The sequence below is a fragment of the Hemiscyllium ocellatum genome, chromosome 32, assembly GCF_020745735.1.
Source record: "Hemiscyllium ocellatum isolate sHemOce1 chromosome 32, sHemOce1.pat.X.cur, whole genome shotgun sequence".
Classification (NCBI taxonomy): Eukaryota; Metazoa; Chordata; class Chondrichthyes; order Orectolobiformes; family Hemiscylliidae; genus Hemiscyllium; species Hemiscyllium ocellatum.
Genome location: NC_083432.1, coordinates 46,654,078 through 46,676,190, shown reverse-complemented (window position 1 = coordinate 46,676,190; position 22,113 = coordinate 46,654,078). Strand labels below are relative to the sequence as shown.

General features: G+C 42.1%; 1 protein-coding gene across 1 annotated transcript in view; it reads right to left on the bottom strand.

Moving 5' to 3' along the window:
• gpr179 (G protein-coupled receptor 179) overlaps nucleotides 1–22,113 on the bottom strand; it is an 84,395-nt gene that overhangs the window by 30,005 nt on the left and 32,277 nt on the right. The window contains exons 3-5 of the mRNA XM_060848916.1: nucleotides 7,193–7,295; nucleotides 6,190–6,419; nucleotides 3,714–3,782 (exon numbers count right to left, since the gene is read on the bottom strand). Coding sequence (XP_060704899.1) covers nucleotides 3,714–3,782; nucleotides 6,190–6,419; nucleotides 7,193–7,295 — 402 coding nt within the window. The remainder of the gene's footprint in view (nucleotides 1–3,713; nucleotides 3,783–6,189; nucleotides 6,420–7,192; nucleotides 7,296–22,113) is intronic.

The following is a 22,113-nucleotide window of genomic DNA, read 5'->3' as shown; positions in this document are numbered from 1 at the left end:
GCTGAATCTAAGGGCCTGACTAATTAGTGTTGGTAGAGGATAAACTACTATGGACCCTTAATGAGAAGATGCACTTGTCTTGCACAAGATATAGTTTATTTTAAAATTAGCCTTTTTCTAAGCAACCTACTCAGAAAGACTCAGGGGCAGGTTTGACTTGAACTCAGGTGTCTGACTCAGAGGTAAAAACACTATCGTACTGCCACTATCCTTCATATTATGCTGAATCTAAGGGCATGTCTAATTAGTATTGGTCCAGGAGAGTGAGTGTTCACAAGGAGAGGCACATGTAATACACAAGACATCGGTTCTTGCACAATAGCAATAAGTAGAAGTTAAATTGATTAATTAGGCAGAATTATAAAGACTATCAGGTGCCAGGTCTGTCTCCTCCTCCACCCAAAAAAATGTGATATCATTTGATTGAGATAGCACTAGATCCACCCAGTGTTCACTCTTTCAGAACAGTTGCATTTTATAACACCACCACTTTAGATTGGTCACTTGGATGCAGTAATGAAGGATGGCCTGAAGTGTACCCTTTAAAAATCAGCACCTTCCCAAGCTGAGGTGGGGTCTCAGGGTGTCCCTGGTGCTGTCTGTGCAGCAGGGACATTCAACAACAGCATGCACTTTCAAACAAAACTAGATCGAAAAGCTCACTTTTAATTATCCAACAAACAGTGGAAATATTTTCACTTTTGATTCATTTTAAATTCCTTCTATTTCCTTTGTTTAAGCTTCACATTAGAAACAGCTTCTGAATTTGTGCTGTATTGAGGAAATGGTCCTGACTGAAGTTGTAACTGGGGACGGGGGGAGGCAGAGGGTGGACATTGCAGTAGCACTTTCATTGCACAGCTCAGCAAGTTCCTGAGTTCAGTCCTACACCCCAGACTTAAGAACAGAATTGGAGCTGATGCCAGAGTGCTGCACAGTCACACAGGAGACTAAAGATTACTCTGAGGCTCCATCTGCTCTCACAGGTGGATGTACAAGTCCTCCAGTACTGTTGGGAAGAACAGATGAGTTTTTGCTTTCCTTGGTCAATAAAACCAATGTCAATAAAAACAAGTTATGATAGTAATTGTGTCGCTGTCTGTTGGACCTTGCTGCAGGTCAATTGGCTGCTCTGTTTCCTACATTATAACTGTGACAGCATTTCACTGGCCATAAAGTTACTTTCAGATATCCTGAGTTTGCAGAAGATGTTTAATGCATTTTTTTTCTTCTTTATTGGGATCCAAATTCTAGTCTGACAGATTAAACCCTCCTTTCCACTGTTGGACTTGCACAAATTTATAATTAGGGTGGCACGGTGACTCAGTGGTTAGCACTGCTGCCTCACAGCACCAGGAACCCGAGTTTGTTTCAGCCTCGGGTGACTGTGTGAAATTTGCACATTCTCCTCGTGTTTGCATGGATTCCTCTGGGCGCTCCGGTTTCCTCCCACAGTCCAAAGATGTGCAGGTTAGGTGGATTGGGCATGCTAAGTTGCCTTGTAATGTCGAGAGATGTGCAGATTGGGTGGATTAGCTGCAGGGAATGCAGGGTTATAGGGATAGGGTGGGACCTGAATCAGATTGTGATACTCTTTCGAGCATTGGCGCAGACTTGATAGGTCAAATGGCCTCTTTCTGCACTGTAGGGATTCTGTATAATGTTCTTGGTCTTGCTGTGCTGCTAATGCAATAATTACAAAGTCTGCTGAGGTAAGGAAACATGACGTCCATGTTTAAGAAACTTCTTAACCTGGCTTCATCTTGCTGTGAGGCTGTAAGAGAGAGCTGGTTCAATTGATGTCATTCCACTTCCTGTGATGATTGCTACACAGTGTCTCATTAACATACAACACAGTCAGATTTAAATTCTGAGCCACATGTCCCAAAGCTCTGACAATAGATTTTTTCTACAGAGCAAACTGAAGTGATGGGTCCACTCAAAAATGTACTCTCTGTTTCTTTTGAAGGAATTGGAAATTTGGGTCCTCCATGTGGAATTGTGGTTTCTGTTGGGTAGAATAACTGGAAGAAGACTTGAGTTCAATAATCAGAGCATCATCAAGATTTCTCAATGAACTCAGCATCTCCTTTCTGTTTGACTGTGTCAATATCTCCTTTGACTGTGTAAAAGGTTGTTTTGTGTGGAAGTTAATGACTATCTGTTGCATTGCCAAATTACCAATTTTAATTTGAGTGAGGCAGAACTGTAGAAATGGTGTGTGCTCAACTACTTAGGAACATGAAAGATCATGATGAAGCAGTGAAAGACTGTTTGAATGAACAATTTAAAGGTAAAATGAGGTGTATTGTCTATGATTGCTAAATTTACCAAGAGTCACAAGTATAACAGGAAAAAGCCTTGTGTTTACATTTGCTTAAAATAATCATATCATTATTGGGACAATATTGAGGCTGGTTTACTCTTCGTTGATGCAAATGTGTTGCTGGTCAAAGCACAGCAGGCCAGGCAGCATCTCAGGAATAGAGAATTCGACGTTTCGAGCATAAGCCCTTCATCAGGAAGGACTCAACTCTTCGTTGAGTCTATACTACACCTGACATGATAATGCTACATAATGGCATATGCCAATCATAACTTGAAGATCAAAATATTGTGCCCAGAAGAAGAACATAAATGAATTGGAAGAAAGGGAAAGAGATACAATTACCACTCAGCCCAACTTCCCATTATTTCAACATGAGGCAAATTCAACATGAACTGTTGGAATTACAGCTTTAATAGTTAAAAATAAAAATGACTAATCCTTGATCAGGAACGAGATGACAAAAGTGAGCAATTATCATTAGATGCGTCAAACATGTAAATTCACTTTCCAAATTTAGAATGAGCCATCTGTCATCCATCTACAAAGAAAAGCTCTCACAGAGGCACTGATTCACCAGCAGCATAATTGCTGGCTTCAATATTACACTGTCAATGCACTTTGATGAAATCTGCCTGTTTTTCAGGATCAAAAAATGGTCAATAACAGACTGGACCAGGGTCACTCAGAGTTCCTGCTGAAGAGACATCAGCCAGAGGTGGGAAAACAGGGCAACAGTTTGAATTTACAGGCTCATTTTCCTGCCTGTTTGCACTTTTGGTATGAGCGCGTGAAGATTGCAGGAATCTGATACATACTTGAACATTTGGAGGGCTACAGGGAAACTGTGGAGAGTGCATTAATTGGATGGTTCTTACGAAGTGCTTGCATACGTATGATGGGTTAAATGATCTCTTCTGCAGTACGATCCTATAATTAAAATTGGTGTTCTTGACCCCCTCAGAGTGCAGTGGAACACAAACACAGATGTATGGGATTTCCCCAGAATTTTAAGGTTGTGGGCAGAGGCAAGAGTAGAATTTGGGACAGGTGTTGCCCAGATGTGGGGGTATTTGAGATAATTGTTCAGTGTTTAGTATCTGTGACAGTTATTGTTAGTTCTGGGGTATCTAGGGCAGTGGTGAGGGGTATCTGGGATATTTGTTGTCAAGCATTGGGGTATCTGGGAGGGATGCTGGCCAGGGCTTGGGTATCTGGGACAGGTTTAGCCCAGTGGTTACGCCCCTTGGAAAGGTATTGCCCTGTGGTTAGGTACCTGGACAGGGTGCTGCTCAGTGTGGTGTACCTGGGACAGGGACTGTCCATACCTGAGTGGTGTGGATTCTTAAGTCTGTCTTCCCGACCAAGCAGCTAATTCAGTACTTACTGGAAAATACAGCAGAATGGATCCACCCAGAATGGTCTCCAACAGGAGCAATCCTGATGCTCTGATTCGCTGTGAAGGAAAAGTAAGGTTTACATTTTCTGACTAGATCAGGTCTCTTCAGCAGAGTGATATTGAGAAGTGGCTCTCACATTTCAAACAACAATTCTGCTCCTTTCCAATCCCTGCCCAACACATCCTCTAGACCAGTATCCACTGAGCTTAGAAAACCTACAAAACTACAACAAAAACTTAAAATGTACACGTCATTAGGGAAATAAAAGTGTGTAAATAAAACCATTGGAATATTTCACCACTTTCAATGGATTTACAAAGTAGATAACCAGTTTGTTGTGTAGTCAGTTTGCATTCTGTCTGTACAATACTATAAAATACTCAGAAAACTGATGGAAACTCATTTAGCCACATTCTGACTCTGTGCCCTATAGTCCTAATTTTGGAATGGTGCACTTTTTTCTCTAAATGTTTTATGGTAATGATCAGAACGAGATGTACAAACTGAACTGCGACTCTTCTAGGCTTATGAATGTGAAGAAACATTATCTTGTACTTAGATCTCACTTGGTGATCTCAGGTTGTCCCAAAGCACTTTCCAGCCAACGAAGTCCTCCTGAAGTGTACATGTTGTGGGCGCAGTTAATTTACACAAAGTAAGATCCCACAAACAAACAACCATGTGGTAATAGACAGATAACCTGTCTGCAGGAGTTGGATCTGGGATAAATATTGGGCAGGACTTGGGAAAGAACTTCTCTACTTTTCTTTGAAATAGTGCCTGGTTTGATAACTCATTCAAACCTCTGATGTTTCTGTTGAAGGTCCTGATGCCAATGTCTACACTTTGATGCTAAGCCTGTCACCATTGTTCAGTTCTCCTTCCCCTTCTAACACTGAGAATTCTCTGATGTTACTATCCTCAAAGGCATTCGTTACATACGAGTCTCATCAGTAAATGGCAGTAGGGTGACTTGATGACAGGGGAAGAGCAAGCACAGGAGGTGGAGAGTTAATCACAGACAAGATTAATTATCTTGTCACCCGGTGGATGCACACTTACCATCTCCAGTAGGAGTCATTGACTTGCAATCGTAAGCACAATCCTGACTGATTCTCTCCCACTGACACCAATTGTAGTCCAACTGAGGTTTAACTTCCCTCATGACTGAGATCACTTAATTTAACACAGAGCAGGATCAGTCTTGCATGAGAATCAGACACTTTCCTTTTTGAATGCTTTGATACATTTTCAAAGACTGACAACAATGGGTATAACCCTATTAGTAATAACTGCAGTATATGTTGCTGCTGGTGTCAGTCACACATTTGAGTCAATCATGGAGTCAGCTCTCACTCCAGAGATTTGGCAGGTTCTCCATCATCCAGGCAGCTGCTCGGTACAGGACTGCAGGAGTGCTGCACTCTAGGAAGTCCTGCCTTTCAAATTAGAATTTGAACCTGTCTGTTCCCTCAGGTACAAGATCCTAAAAACTATTCAGAGAAGTACAAGGGAATTCTTCCTGGTACTGAGGCCAACACCTATCATTTCCAACAGCTAGAAAACAGAGGATCTCATCAATATCACATTGCTGCTTGTGGGATCTTGCTGTGTGCAAGAGGTTTGGCTACAAGCCCCACCTGCTCCAGAGGTGTGCCATAACATTTCTGAACAGGTTTCCCTTTAAGTGGAGCTCGATTAACCAATAAGCTGCAGGGACTGGACTGTATTTCCTAACTGCTTATGTTGTTTGATTGTCAAAGCTAAACATTCAATGTCAGCCATCTGTGAGTTTGAGTATGGCTCCAGGATTTGATGGTGCAGTTCTATTTATACACAGCAGCTTATTGTGATCAGGTATGTGCTGCCTTGAAAAGCATTGAAAACAAATTCAAATGGTACATTTTGTTACACATTCTGCCCTCACTGCCCCATTGACAGCCTTGCCTTTAATTAATTATTTAGATCTTATGGTCAGAAATTCTTTCTCTAAGACTCTCTAGCTTCTACTCCTCAAAATGTATCCTTAAAGCTCATGACTTCAACCATTTAATATTTGCATTTTTTAAACAGCTTTTCGGGTATTTTCCACATTTTAAGTATGTATATTGGACTCATTTAATCCTGATGATGTTGTAGTACATATATATACCAGACACATAGACACACACAGACACACACAGATACACACACATGCACACAGACACACCCACACACCCACACACACACCCCTACACACACAGATATACACTCAAAAGTTTGCACACAGAGACATACACAGAGATATACACATATACTGAAGTGCACAGACAACTAGAGGTACACACACAGGCTTGCACAAATTCAAACACTTATAAATACATTCATGAACACACATGCATACCAACACACATACAAATGCTCTTAGCTGTGCAGACTCAAAAACATACACACTCATATAACACATGCATAAATCAGACTTACCTTGTTTTTTCTGAAGCGATAGACTATGACCATACTGATGAATACCAATAGCATGCAAAAAGCTTGGAAGATAAGAACAGCAAGTCTTAAATGACCATCCACCTGGGTGAGACATGGAGCATCACTAACACATGAGCCACAACCTTCCTTGCATGGCAGACACTGAAACAGTCTCTGGGGCTCCCCAGCAGCATAGCGACTGAAGTAGGATATGTGTTTATCATCTTGCCCTGAAATCATACCAAAAGGGGAAACTCTGAACCTTGCAGTACAGATTGGCCCTAATCCTTCTCCAGATACAAGGTATTTTAAAATAGACAGGATTAAATTAAATTGACACAATTCACAAATCATGAAAATATACAAACTCAGAAAGTTATTTTTAAATGCTCATCTTAATTTAAACGCACCTCACTCTCTCACAGTTTGCCAGACTGGGAGGGGGAATCACAGCTAACTATGGACCCATGTCCCAAACCCCATAATTAACTCAAGTCCATTGTTAATACCCAATTTTGATTACCTTACATTTATCTTTTGTAAATGGCTTAGTTTTAACAGATCCAAAAAGCCATTCAAGCTAGAGGTCAAAATGATTATGTTGACAAATCTTAACCAAGACGAGAGTTAGATTCCAATGTGAAAGAATGGGTGTGTCCGATAAACTCTCAGCAAAAGTAGTTAATATTGGATAGAACTTAAAACTGGACAATTCTTTCAGTAGGAATGTGATCAAGATTAGAAGAGTATTGTTTTCAATGGAATAATGTGAGCAAAAGGAAGCAGGCATCATTGAGATGTTGATTGAGATATTTGGTCAAAGATTTCATGTTCTTGAGTCTACCTGATTTATCTTTGGGGATTAAAAAGAAGCTTTGCAAAATATTCTCTCTGAACATTAAATGAGTTGGATCAAGGGCAGATTATACATGATCAATAAGTCATCTTGAGTCCTGGCTTTCTTATCTTCATAACTGTTTCTTGTGGAGGATTGGATACTTACTGCTGAAGCCGTTGGTTGAGATAAGGTTCGGGTTGTAATATCCTTCTTTACAGACACACTGATAGGCTCCCAGTTGAAACCCTTGTCCTTTGAGTGGAATGCACTGGAATTGAAAGAGATGTCAAGTGACTTTAATTTATCCTTTTATTCCAGTGGAGCTGGGGCTAGTTCCAGCAGCTCTGTGTGTCTGTATCGATTCACATCATTCCCTGTTTGTAAAAGGAAGCAACTCTAAAATTTAGGCAAACAACCACATTTTATTTCCCACAATTTTCAAACTCTTCTCCCCAGGTCCCTGTTGGTGTTTTGTGGTGGAGTTCTAAAGCTGTCTGGTTCTCTTGCGTGAATTCTGATGATCAACACTGATACACCCCTTGACCATCATGAGTCTGAAACTCTTAATCTCATGAGCCTCATATTGGGTGGTTTGTTTCTTAATGACATTCGTTGTTAAATTTATCATACAGACAGCACTGGCACTATTGGCCAAATGCCATCACACTCTGCCTTATCATTCGATGATTTTATGAAGATGATGGGTGGGGAATCTGACCTTCTCCAGCTTGACTGTGGCTCAGTTGGTAGTACAGATGTTTTGGAGTCAGAAGGGTGAGAGCCCCATGTCTTAAGCAGTCAAGTCTCGGCCAATAGCTTAGTTCAACACTGCACTCTCAATGATGTTGTCTTTCAAATGAAATATCAATCTAATGTCCTGTTTGCTCTCTCCAATGGACAATAATGATCTGATACCGTTCATTGGATCGGTAGGTGTCACTAAAACAGAAGACAATCATTTATTTCAATGTGGGATCTTGCTGAGTGAATTGTTTGATTGACTGTAAAGCAATTTGGGACATTCCAAAGATTTGAGGGACACATCAGAAATGCAGGACTTTACATTTTTGTTAATTAAGAACACATCAATTTCCAGTGGGGTCACGGGTTCTAGTCAAAAATGGAAAGATTGGCATATTACCCCCAAATTATCAGTACCCAACTCCCACTATACCACAGGGTGCTGAGGCTAGTTGCTATTGTCTTACTGGAGTGCTGTTAATTCATTGCAACCTGAGGATTGAACGTGGGTCTGTTTCTTCGGGCAGTATAATTCGCGGCTGCACAACCTGAACATAAGCAACAAGGAGATACAATAGTTTGCACCAGGATTTTGACAGATGTGTGAAAGCACATAGTTTTCAGCAGGATATGAGAAGCACTGCCCTCAGAAATATCAACTGAAATTTTCTCAGCAAGCCTGGAGGGATCAGAGCAGAAAGGTTAATGTATAAATATTAAATAGCTGAGAATGTCATCCCAGGGTTGATGCATCGAGTTCTTCAGAAATGTGCTATCCACAGCAGTGAGCTGATAGAGTCACGTTCAGTGACCTGCTTTATAGATAAACTCGCCATGATGTCGAAATTATTTGCAAGGTCACATTGTATTTAGACAAGAGAAAAGCTACTTTCTGTTAATCAACTCACGATTAATTAAAACCGGGATTGGGTGATGGTTTGTCACAATTATTTCTCTTTAATCTCTGTGCCAGATGTTGACAAGTCAGTTCCTCCCAGGCTGGAGGTTGTTGGAAATGCAGCTCATCGAGCTGTTCAAACCCTATCTCTAAAATAGCTTTATAAATGAGCTATTCTGTTTGTTAACCCTTTCCCTTTTGCTCTTGAAAGTTTGGATTGCTTGCTTTACAAGTATCTGTCACTGCCTCCACCCCATCCAGATATGGATTTGGTGTCTATTCATCTGTGGAGGGCATCGCAGTGGAGTTAAGCATATCTTCACTCTGTATTTATGATCTTTAAAAATTCTTTCTTGGAATGTGAGCATCATTGGCTAGGTCAGAATTTATTAATCATGTCTAACCATACTGGGGAAGGTGACGATGGGCTGTTTCCCTGAATTGCTGTTGTAGTCCTTGGGGATAGGGACACCCAGGGCAGTTATTGAGAGGCAGTTATTGAGAGGCAGCTCCAAGGTGATGACCCATCACAGTGAAGTAACAGCGATATATTTCAAAGTCAAGGGTCTTGTGTGACCTGGAGGGGATGTTGCAGACGGTGCTGTTCTGATATATCTGCTGTCTTTGTCCTTCTGGGTGGTGGGTTCGGAAGGTGCTGTTGAAGGGAGTCTTGGTGAATTACTATATCAGGTAGACAGTACACACTACTGTAATCAAAAGCAGCAACTACAACTAATTTTTCTTCCTCCTTTGCCCAGGGGTGTCAAAGCAAATTGTGATCTAGGTTGAGTTTGAGTTGACCTTGACCTTTGTCCAAAGGGTTTGAGTTCATGAATGTGATGGTGTGTAGAGGTCAGAGCCAATCATCAACTGAATCCCTGCAGAGAGATATGTTTTCTCTTTAATCACTCTGCTCTGAACTTGATGGAAGATTTTCTTTGTTAAAGTTGAACTTTGAAAGCTATTATCACTTAAAGAGATTATCGAAATCCCAGGATAAGTGACACAACCATTAGGAAATCAAAGTTAAACATGGGAAATCCTCCTTAAAACCTAAATGGACTGTAATGCTACCATTGTAAAATTTCCACTTCATTAAAATTGCCTCTGACTGGGATCAGTCTCAGTAATAGCTCTCCAAAGACTATTGCATTTACATGGCCATCTGCACAGCTCTCTCCCTCTCACTCACTCTGAGAGTCACCAATTCCCGGCACAACTTTCCAGCAACATGATCGTGCCTGCACTTGCTGTTGGTTCACCCCTCTCACTATCCCAAGGGTATCCACCACAACAGCAATCAGCTTCACTTGAGTAAAAGCTAGAAAGTGCAAGATTGGAAAATGTTACTTGATAGATTCAGCCTCAACATTAAAAGGCACAAGGTGGGTTCCAAATGCACTGTGAAGACATTTAGCTTCGGGGTCAAATGTAGACCTTCCTGAACCCCGTGACCTTGCCACCATTCTGAACAGGGCACACACGTACTTTATTTGAAATGTAGTAGTTAAATGAGGAGAAAGTATTTCCACTGACAGGAGGGTCAGTAAGCAGAGCACAAAACATAAGTGAAAGAACCAGAGCAGAGACAAAGTTGTTTTTATGCACAACTATTTATTATAATCCCAGAATGCACAGTCTGAAATGGTGGAGAATAAAGACTTTAAACTGGCAATTGGATAGAATTGTGAAAGTTAGAAATGTGCAGGAATGGAGGAAAAGAGCAGGGCACTGGGGCAAATTGAATAGTTCTCCCAAAGGGCTGGCACAGGCGAGCAATGGGCTGAATGGATTCTTTGGGTGGCAATAAGCTATTTCATGAGGTAAATTTTAAAAAAGCAAACTACATTTTAAATAAAACATTGCTTCAATTAACAGATTATGGTCCAACAGGTCTATTTGAAATCATAAGCTTTGGAACATAGCCTCTGAAGAAGGAGCAGCACTCTGAAAGCTTGTGATTTCAAGTAGACCTTTTGGACTAGAATGTGGTGTGTGAGTTCTGACTTTGTCCACCCCAGTCCAACACCGGCACCTCCACACCGTTTAACCGAGAACCAGATGGAAAGCTGATTTGGGAACAAGATCCTTATATTTGTGGATGGGAATAACTTCAGAATTGTAATGTCCGGAAAATCTTGAGATGAAAGGGTTAATTACTTTACTGCCAGCAGAAGTGAGGCTATTGTGACCGAGTGATTCAGCTGTTCGGGGACTGAACTGAGACATTACAAATGTTTCAGGGTGTGTTGGTTTACTGAATACTTGTCAATATGACACACTTAGAAATAAGCGAATGCAGAAACTATTTATAAGCTTCTGGAAAATCATGGCTGCACTGGCAACCGAAGCTGAAAGGGGTGTTGTCATGGTTACAAGGCAGTTAACTGTCTTTTATGTGGTGAAGGATTGAGTGATCCAGTTTGTGACGCTGGTCATGCCTGTTGCTAAACATTAATTATGTTTTAAAGTAGCTTTGAGCCGAAAACACAACACTGAAAACACGAGGAGTGATATTCAGTTCGGGCTTTACCTGTTAGTAAATTGCTTTTGCTGATGTTTTTGTGTTAAATGCTGGAAACACTCTCATTTCTACAGCACTAATGTTCCCATTCTCATAAGCGTTATAAATCAGATTCAGCAGCCAATTTGTGCTTCTGGGAGTGTCCTATGCAATTTTAATAAAACCAAACCACTCTCTTAGTAAAGGGATAATTCTCTCAGTTTGTCTTTGAGATAACACGGTGAGTTTGTTTTACATCCACCTGAGGGGATCTCAGATCATCATTTTGTTCTAAAGAAACATACAACAGTGTAGAACCTCCCATGTACATCGCTGGGTGGGATTTGAACTCATGACTTTCTGACTCAAAGCGCTATCAATTTACACATTCAAAGGCAAAATGGATCAGAACGAGTAAGAAAACATCCCAAAATCCTCCATAGCCTTCAAAACCTGATGCCAAATCACGGTGCTGTTAGAGTAAATGAGGGTTTTTAAATGATATATATATTCACGATGGAAAGTGAAGAAGCAGGGGGGAAGAGGGAGTGAATAAACTCAGCTGGAGGCACTCCCCCGAAATCAAGGATGTTCAAGAAACAAGAATAGAATACTGGTCTCTCAGAGAGCTTTGGGTTTCCAGACATTGACACAAACAGGGAGGGGCAAGGCTAAAGAGGCATTTGAAAACAAGGATGAGAAGTTTTAAATTGACATGTTGATTCATTGTTAGCCAGTAGAGCTCCGTGAGTATAGAGTTGATGGATGAAAGGGAATTGACCCAAGGTAGAATTACGATTGCAGCAGGGTTTTGGAAGATCCCAAATTTACTGAGGGTAGAATGTGGGAGCTTGGCTGGGAGAGTGTTGGAATTGTTCGGTTTGAAGGTCACAAAGGTGTGGATGAAGGAGTCGGCAGATGAATGAGACGACCATAGAGTTCAGTAACGCAATGGACGTGGAAGCAGACAGTATTAAATGATAATGTCAAAACTATGTCAGAAGGATCACAGCATCAGGTTATACTTATACTCCAAAAGGTTTATTTGAAATCCTGCTTGTGATTTCAAATAAACCTGTTGGACTATAACCTGATGTCATGTGACTTCTGCTCTTGTTAATCCCAGCCCAACACCAGCACCTCCACACAATGTCATATCTTGAACAAAATACAACCAGAATTTGTGGAACGATTCACTGACACGAGGTAGGAATAAAACAAAACAATAAATGTTAGTCCGTCTGGTAAATCTTCAGCAATAAGATTTTCTCAGATATAATTTAGTAAATGCCACATTCTATACTAATTCATTTTAATGGCCTTCATATTAACCTGCACTCAGGAAGAATTTAATTGAAAGGAAAGTCCCGATGCCATAATTCATAACTGGGAGAAATTAAATGAAATTAATGACTGCGATATTCTGCACCCAGCTATCTGTCTAACTCAGTGCCAGCAAACAGCAGCAACGAGAATGTAACAGAATGGTGGAGCACGGACACCAGCCTGAAACAGAAAATTAATCCCACTCCTCCGCTCTTCCGCAAATCCTGCAATTTTCCTCAAGCATCATCAATTGCCTCCATTGGAACTTCTCTCACTGGCCTTTCGGGCTGTACAATAGCAGATAGCTCCAGAGGAATAATCCCTAATTCACTCCTGTCCATTTCATTTTTCTGACCTCTTCCCAAGGACACTGCCTCTGGGTCCGAACAGCACTCAATGCCCTGTCTCAGTGTCAGCCTGGTGGGCGAGCTGATAAGACAATGAAGGGTACCAGATCTGAGCACCATTTTATTGGTTTAAAATAATCAATGTAACCATCACTAATAGAAATTGCTGGAAAAGCTCAGCAGGTCTGGCAGTATCTGGGGAGAGAAATCAGAGTTGATGTTTCGGCTCAAGCAATCCTTCCGCAGGATTTCACTCGATCTGAAACGTTAGATCTGATTTCTCTCTGCAGATGCTGCCAGACCTGCTGAGCTTTTCCAGCAATTTCTATGCTTTTCACTGATTTACAGTATCCGCATTTCTTTCAGTTTTATTCTTAAGCAGTCATCGCTGGTGACTATCGGGATAGTCAGTTTGACTGAAGCTTCTAGGAGAAAGTGAGGGCTGCAGATGCTGGAGATCAGAGCTGAAAATGTGTTGCTGGAAAAACGCAGCAGGTCAGGCAGCATCCAAGGAGCAGGAGAGTCGACGTTTCGGGCATAAGCCCTTCATCAGGGCTTCCTGATGAAGGGCTTATGCCCGAAACGTCGAATTTCCTATTCCTTGGATGCTGCCTGACCTACTGCGCTTTTCCAGCAACACATTTTCAGCTCGTGACTGAAGCTTCTCCCCTCCCATCTCAACAGCATCAAGAATAATTCTAGTTGGACTGAAACCTTGTGGACTGTGATGCAAAGGCAAAGATTCTCTTACACACAAAGTAGGACATTAATCTGCCAGGAAGTTTCTGTCCAATTTTCATCTGACTTCCTTATGGTTAACAAAGTGTTCGGAATCCATCTTATTTGTACTGTAATCCTGTACACCAACTTAAAACTTCATTTCTATGGAGCCTTTTAAAACTATAGGATGTCCTAAAGCATTTTGCAGCCAATGACAGACGGTCCTATCAAAGTGCAGTCCATTGCTGTAATATTGAATGCTTGCACACAGCAAGCTTCCACATGTGATGACTGGAGTCTCTTTATGATGAAAAATTGCCAGCAGACATTCCAGTCCTTTTAAAGTCATGTTCTGAGAGTTTTCACATACAACTAATTTGGGAAGATGCAGCCTCAGTTAATATCGCACCTAAATAACAGCACCTTCAAAAATCTAGCTTTATATCGATCCTGCATTAAAATATTAGCTTCATTCACATTTGGAGTGAAACTTGAACAAACCTGACCTAATTGGACCTGCTTCTGTGCTGTAAGTTCAACATAAATTACTTAGGAGTGAGATGAATCCAGTTTGATTAGATTAGATTAGATTACTTGCCGTGTGGAAACAGGCCCTTCGGCCCAACAAGTCCACACCGACCCGCCGAAGCGTAACCCACCCAGACCTATTACCCTACATTTACCCCTGCCCCTAACACTATGGGCAATTTATCATGGCCAATTCACCTGACCTGCACATTTTTAGACTGTGGGAGGAAACCGGAGCACCCGGAGGAAACCCACACAGACACGGGGAGAATGTGCAAACTCCACACATGAAGCAAGTTGTTTCTGAAACTGAATATAAAGAACTTCAACATGTACTTTATTTGACTCTTCAAACCCTGAATCAAACTGTCTCCAGCTTGGCGCTCCCTCATGGTTTAAAAATTGGTAAATAAGATGCTGGTTAGAATAAGGAACTATACAGAGAGGACAGTCTCATGTTCCTTGGTCATTTTGTGCTTTCTCCTCAAAGTGAAAGTAAATCTACTACAATTAGCTTCATCACCTTGAAGTGTAAATACGACTGAAGATCCTGATTACAAGTTGAGGGAGAGTTTTCTTGTTACTGAGGATTATGTCTGTGGTAAGTGTCTTTGGTTGCTAATCCTATCATATCGTATTGATCGGCTGGAGCGGCAGTTAGAGGCAATGAGGAATTTACAAGAGTTAGAGGCGGTGTGATGGATGCCACTTATGGGAAGGGAGAAAAGCCACAAATACAGTCAGGTGGATGGGTTAACTCCAGGAAAGGTAGGAGGGGTAGGCAGGTAGTCCAGGAGTCTTCTGTGGCTATCCCCACTTCAATCAAGTATGATATTTTGGAAAAAGTAGGGGGTGATGGATTCTCAGGGGAATGTAGCATGAACAGCCAAGTTTCTGGTATCGAGACAGGCTCTAATGTAATAAGGGGTACGTCACGTTCCAAACAATTGATCATGTGACAGGGGACTCTCTAGTCAGAGGCACAGACAGACATTTCTGTGGCCAGCAGTGAAAAATCAGAATGGTGCGTTGCCTTCCTGATGCCATGACCAAGGATATCTCAGAGAGGGTGCAGAATGTTCTCAAAGGGAGAGTGACCAGCAGGAGGTCATTGTACACATTGGAACTAATGACATAGGAAGGGAGAAGGTTGAGATTCTGAGGGGAGAATACAGAGAGTTAGGCAAGAATTTAAAAAGGAGGTCCTCGAGGACAGGAATATCTGGATTACTCCCGGTGCTATGAGACAGTGAAGATAGGAATAGGAGAATAGAGCAGATGAATGTGTGGCTGAGGAGCTGGTGTATGGAAGAAGGATTCACATTTTTGGATCATTGAAATCTCTTCTGGGGTAGAAGTGACCTGTACAAGAAGGACGGATTGGAAGGGGACTAATATACTGGCAGGGAGATTTGCTAGAGCTGCTCGAGAGGATTTAAACGAGTAAGGTGTGGAGAGATGGGATCCACGGAGATAGTGAGCAAAGAGACCAATCTAAGACTGGTACACTTGAGAAAAGGAGTGAGTCAAACAGTCAGGGAGGCAGGAACAAAGCAGACAACAAGGTAGGACTGATAAATTAAACTGCATTTACTTCATTGCAAGATGCCTAACAGGGAAGGCAGATGAGTTCAGGGCATAGAACATAGAACATAGAGCAATACAGCACAGAACAGGCCCTTCGGCCCACGATGTTGGGCCGAACATTTGTCCCTTAAGCACCTATCCATGTACCTATCCAATTGCCGCTTAAAGGTCACCAATGATTCTGACTCTGCCACTCCCACAGGCAGCACATTCCATGCCCCCACCACTCTCTGGGTAAAGAACCTACCTCTGACATCCCCCCTATACCTTCCACCCCTCACCTTGAATTTATGTCCCCTTGTAACACTCTGTTGTACCCAGGGAAAAAATCTCTGACTGTCTACTCTATCTATTCCCCTGATCATCTTATAAACCTCTATCAAGTCACCCCTCATTCTTCGCCGTTCCAATGAGAAAAGGCCTAGCACTCTCAACCTATCTTCGTATGGTTAGGCATGGTTAGGAACATGGGACTGGGATATCATAGCATTTACAGAAATGTGGCTCATGGATGGACAGAACTGGCAGCTTAATGTTCCAGGATACAAATGCTTCAGGAAGTACAGAAAGAGAGGCAAGAGAGAAGGGAGGGTAGCATTTTTGATAAGGGATAGCATTACATCTGCACTGAGGGAGGATATTCCTGGAAATATATCCAGGGAAGTTATTTGGGTGGAACTGAGAAATAAGAAAGGGAGGATCATCTTATTGGGATTGTACTATAGGCCCCTTAATTATCAGCAGGAAATTACGAAACAAATTTGAAAGGAAATTTCAGTTATCTGTAAGAATAGTATGGTGGTTATGGTGGGGGATTTTAACTTTCCAAACATAGATTGGTACTGCCATAATGTTCAAGGTCTGGATGGAGACGAATTTGCTAAATGCATGCAAGGAAATTTTCTGATTCAGTATGTGGATGTACCTCTTAGAGAAGGTGCAAAACTTGACCTACTCTCGGGAAATAAGGCAGGGCAGGTGACTGAGGTGTCAGTGGGGGAGCACTTTGGGGACAGTGACCATAATGCTATTAGTTCTAAAATAGTGATGGAAAAGGATAGACCAGATCTAAAAGTTAAAATTCTGAATTTCAAAAGGCAACTTGTGACGGTGTAAGGCAAGAACTTTCAAAAGCTAATTGGAGGCAGGTGTAAAGGGAAGTCTGGTAAATGGGAAGGCTTCAGAAATGAGATAACGAGAGTCCAGAGACAGTATGTTCCTGTTAGGGTGATAGGAAAGGCTGATAGGTGTAGGGAATGTGGATGGCCAGAGAAATTGAGGGTTTGGTTAAGAAAAAGAAGGAAGTATATGTTAGGGAGAGACAGCAGAGATCAAGCAATTCCTTAGAAGAGTATAAAGGCAGTAGGAGTATACGTAAGAGGGAAATCAGGAGGGCAAAAGTGGACATGAGATAATTTTGGCAAATTGGGTTAAGGAGAATGCAAAGGGTTTTTACAAATACATTCAGGACAAAAGGGTACTCAGGGAGAGAATAGGGCCCCTCAAAGATCAGCAAGGCAGCCTATGTGTGGAGTCACAGGAGATGATGGAGATACTAAACGAGTATTTTGCATCAGAGTTTACTGTGGAGAAGGACATGGAAGGTATAGGATGTAGGGAACTAGATGGTGACATCTTGAAAAATGTCCATTTTACAGAGGAGGAGGTGTTGGATGTCTTGAAGTGCATAAAAGTGGATAAATTCCCAGGACCTGATCAGGTGTACTCTAGAACTCTGTGGGAAGCTAGAGAAGTGATTGCTGGGCCTTTTGCTGAGATATTTGTATCATGGATAGTCACAGGTGAGGTGCTGGAAGACTGGAGGTTGGCTAACGTGGTGCCACTGTTTTAGAAGGGTGGTAAGGACAAGCCAGGGAACTATAGACCAGTGAACCTGACGTCGTTAGTGGGCAAGTTGTTGGTGTGAATCCTTAGGAAAGGATTTGTATGCATTTGGCAAGGCAAGGACTAATTAGGGATAGTCAACATGGCTTTGTGCGTGGGAAGTCATGTCTCACAAACTTGATTGAGGTTTTTGAAGAAGTAACAAAGAGGATTGACGTGGACATATTGCTGGATGTGACTATATGGATTTCAGTAAAGCATTTGACAAGGGTTCCCATGGGAGACTGGTGGGCAAAGTTAGATCTCATGGAATACAGGGAGAACTCACCATTGGGATACAGCACTGGCTCAAAAATAGAAGGCAGTGGATGGTGGTGGAGGGTTGTTTTTCAGACTGGAGGCCTGTGACCAATGAAGTGTCACAAGGATCAGTGCTAAGTCCACTTCTTTTCTTCATTCATATAAATGATTTGGATAAGAACATAAGAGGTGTAGTTAGTATGTTTGAAGGTGACACCAAAATTGGAGGTATAGTGGACAGCAAAAAAAGTTACCTCAGAATACAATGGCATCTTGATCAGATGGACCAAAGAGCTGAGAAGTGGCAGATGAATGTGAGGTGCTGCATTTTGGAAAGGCAAATCAGGGCAGGACCTATGCACTTAATAGAAAGGTCCCGTTGAGTGTTGCTGAACAAAGAGACCTTGGAGTGCAGGTTCACAGCTCCTTGAAAGTGGAGTCGTAGGTAGCTAGGATAATGAAGAAGGCGTTTCGTATGCTTTCCTTTATTGGTCAGAGTATTGAGTACAGGAGTTAGGAGATCATGTTGCGGCTGTACAGAACATTGGTTCGGCCACTTTTTGAATATTACATGCAATTCTGGTCTCCTTCCTATCGGAAATATATTGTGAGACTTGAAAGGATTCAGAAAAGATTTACAAGGATGTTGCCAGGGTTGGAGGATTTGAGCTATAGGGAGAGGCTAAATAGGCTGGGGCTGTTTTCGCTGGAGCATTGTAGGCTGAGGGGTGATCTTATGGAGGTTTATAAAATCATGAGGGGCACGGATAGGATAAATGGACAAGGTCTTTTCCCTGGGGTGGGTGAGTCCAAAGCTAGAGGACATACGTTTAAGGGTGAGAGGGGAAAGATATAAAAGGGACCCAAGGGGCAACATTTTCACATAGAGGATGGTGCAGTATGGAATGGGCTGCCAGAGGAACTGGTGGAGGCTGGTACAATTGCATCATTTAAAAGGCTTCTGGAGGGAATATGAATATGAAGGGTTTAGAGAAATATGGGTCAAGTGATGGCAAATGGGATTAGATTAGTTCGGATATCTGGTCGGCATGGAGGAGTTGGACCAAAGGGTCTGTTTCTGTGCTGTACATCTCTATGATTCTATGACAGCTCTGGGAAGTGTCAGCAATGGAGGTAATGAATAATCCTGCTCCTCACTGTCTATTCTCATGGATGAAGAAGAACCAAAAAATATTTTCTTGATGTGAAAGTGGAAAAAAATGCACTAGGAAAGGAGAAAAGGTGCAGAAACTGCCACCCAGGTAAATAGTGCTGTGAAGAAGGCATTTGGCGTACTGGGTATTTTTGGTCGAGGAATTGAGTTCCGGAGTCCTGAGGTCATGTTGCAGTTGTATAAGACTCTGGTGCGGCCACATCTGGAGTATTGTGTGCAGTTTTGGTCACCATACTATAGGGAGGATGTGGAGGCACTGGAACGGGTGCAGAGGAGGTTTACCAGGATGTTGCCTGGTATGGTGAAGGGCTCTGGCCCGAAACGTCGAATTTCCTGTTCCTTGGATGCTGCCTGACCTGCTGTGCTTTAACCAGCAACACATTTTCAGCTCTGATCTCCAGCATCTGCAGACCTCACTTTTTACTGGTATGGTAGGAAGATCGTATGAGGAAAGGCTGAGGCACTTGGGGCTGTTTTCATTGGAGAAAAGAAGGTTTAGGGGTGACTTGATGGAGGTGTACAAGATGATTAGGGGTTTAGATAGGGTTGACCATGAAAACCTTTTTCCACGTATGGAGTCAGCTATTACGAGGGGGCATAGCTTTAAATTAAGGGGTGGTAGGTATAGGACAGATGTTAGGGGTAGATTCTTTACTCAGTGAGTCGTGAGTTCATGGACTGCCCTGCCAGTAACAGTGGTGGATTCACCCTCTTTATGGGCATTTAAACGGGCATTGGATAGGTATATGGAGGATAGTGGGCTAGTGTAGGTTAGGTGGGCTTGGATCGGCGCAACATCGAGGGTTAAAGGGCCTGTACTGCGCTGTATTTTTCTATTCTATCTATAAAGCTATTTGAGATTTTACAGAAGAAAATCAGAATTTTTGAATGATTTCCTGAAAAACCAAAAACTAAATAATAAAAATTACAATCACCATAACCCAATGATTGTGGGAGGGAGTTGATAATATTCATGTAATTTCAGATTCACTCTCACTTGTAGCTAATTGAGAATTCAGTGTCCAAACCTACATTGTAAATGTAAGACAAGCCTTTGTAAGGACAGAGTCTGTCAAAGTGTTAGATAATCCCTGCCCTTTACCTCAGACAATAGTAACCAATGTGATTAAAAGAAACCCTATCCATTTCATTGTTACCCTCCTGTGCACTGCCAGTCTGGGAATCCCACTCTCAGTCAGTTGAAGAATGTGACAGACTATAACTCTGAGCATTTTGCATTCAATTGGATTCTTACCATCCCAAAATAGTGTTAAGGGTTAGGAGGTGCAGACAGGCAAGTGGAGCAGAGACCACACCCAGATCCCCCTGATCGTAATTGAATGACAAAACAGGTTCAAGGGCACAAACAGCCAATGCCTGGTCCTAAACCCTTTGTTCCTGGACTAAACAGCTTACTTCAAATGAAAACTCATTACAAAGTAGTTAGACTGCTAAAATAAAACAAAGAGCCATGCATGCAAGAAATCTGAAACAAAAACAGAAACTCAACAGATCTGGCAGCATCTGAGGAGAGAAAAACAGTTAATGCTTGGGGTCTAGTGTCCCTTTGTCAGCGGCAGTGAGTGCCTTTCTGAACTGCTGCATTATCAGGCTGCAGGGACACCTACAATGCTGAAGAAATGTGGAAATGTTTCCAAGTCAGGATGGTGAGTGGCTTGGAGGAGACGTTGCAGATGATGGTAATCTCCTGTATTTACTACATTTGTCCTTTTAATGGAAATGGTCATGGGTATGGAAGGCACTGTCTAATCATCTTTGGTGAATTTCTGCAGTGCATCTTGCAAATGGTACACACTATTACTACTGAGTATTGGTGGTGGAGGGAGTGGGTGTGGTGCTAACCAAGCAGGCTGCTTTGTTTTGCATGGCTTCAAGCTTCTTGAGTGTTATCGGAGCTGCATTCATCTAGGTGACAGAGGCATTACTCTCTCACACTCCTGATTTGTGTCTTGATGGTGAACAGGCTTTGGGGAGACAGGAAGTGAATTACTTGCTGCAGCATTCCAAGTCTCTGGCCTGCTCCTGTAACTATAGTATTTATTTCGCTAGTCCAGCACAGTTTCCAATCAATGGTAACCGTCAAGATGTTGATAGTGGGGGATTCAGTGACGGTGATACCATTGAATATCAAGGGATGATGGCTGGATTCCTTCCTGGGAGATGCCATTGTCGTTATTTATGTGGCATGAATGTCAATTGCTACCCCAAAACTGGCTATTGTCTAATCTTTCTGCATTTTGGCATGGACTGCATCAGCATTTGAAGGCACAACAGTCAGCACCGATCAATTCATATCCCTATTTCTGACCTGCTAGAGGGAAGGTCATTGATGAAGCAGCTGAAGATGGTTGGGCCTAGAACACTGTCCTGAGGAACTCCTGCAGCGATGTCCTGGAGCTGAGATGGCTGACCTCCAACAACCGTCTTCTGTTGTGCCAGAAATGACTCTAGCCATCGGCTGGAGTTTTCTCTGATTCCCATTGATTCCAGTTTTGCTCAGTGTGATGAAGCTGCTCCTTTAACAAGGTTATGTTGTCCTTGCCTTTTTTTTCCCCAGAGAGGTTGTAAAAGACACAGGTTCTGAAAAGTCTAAGTTTGAAGGGTTTGGGGCCAGTTTGATTATAGCTAACAGATACTGCCTCAACCAAAAGGCTTTTAGGTTTAAATAAAACAGTTGTATAATGAAAGGGGAGTGGTCAGTTCTCCCAGCTCAGTTTTTCTCTGGTTTGATTTGGTTAGCACAGTAGAATTGAAATAAAATCTGCTGGACCCCAGGAAGCAGATCCCTGCTGATCTCTTTCTGACTTCTCTCCTGGAAGACCCTGTGTTTGATTTTACCTTTTGTGCCAAGGGCTGTTTATGGGGATTGTTGTAAGTATTGGGAACAGCATCATTGAGTTGGGATAATCTGTTGGGTTTTCAGATAGGTTATGTTATTCTGTATTCTGTTCTCTGTTGTTGTGTTCTATTCGGTAATCTTGTAAATAAATCCTGTTTTGTTTGAAACTAAGTGTTGGACCAGCTGCATCGCACCTGGAATATCCACTCTACACCTGCTTAAAGCTACCAGCAAGGTTAGGGTCTGGGCTACTTTCT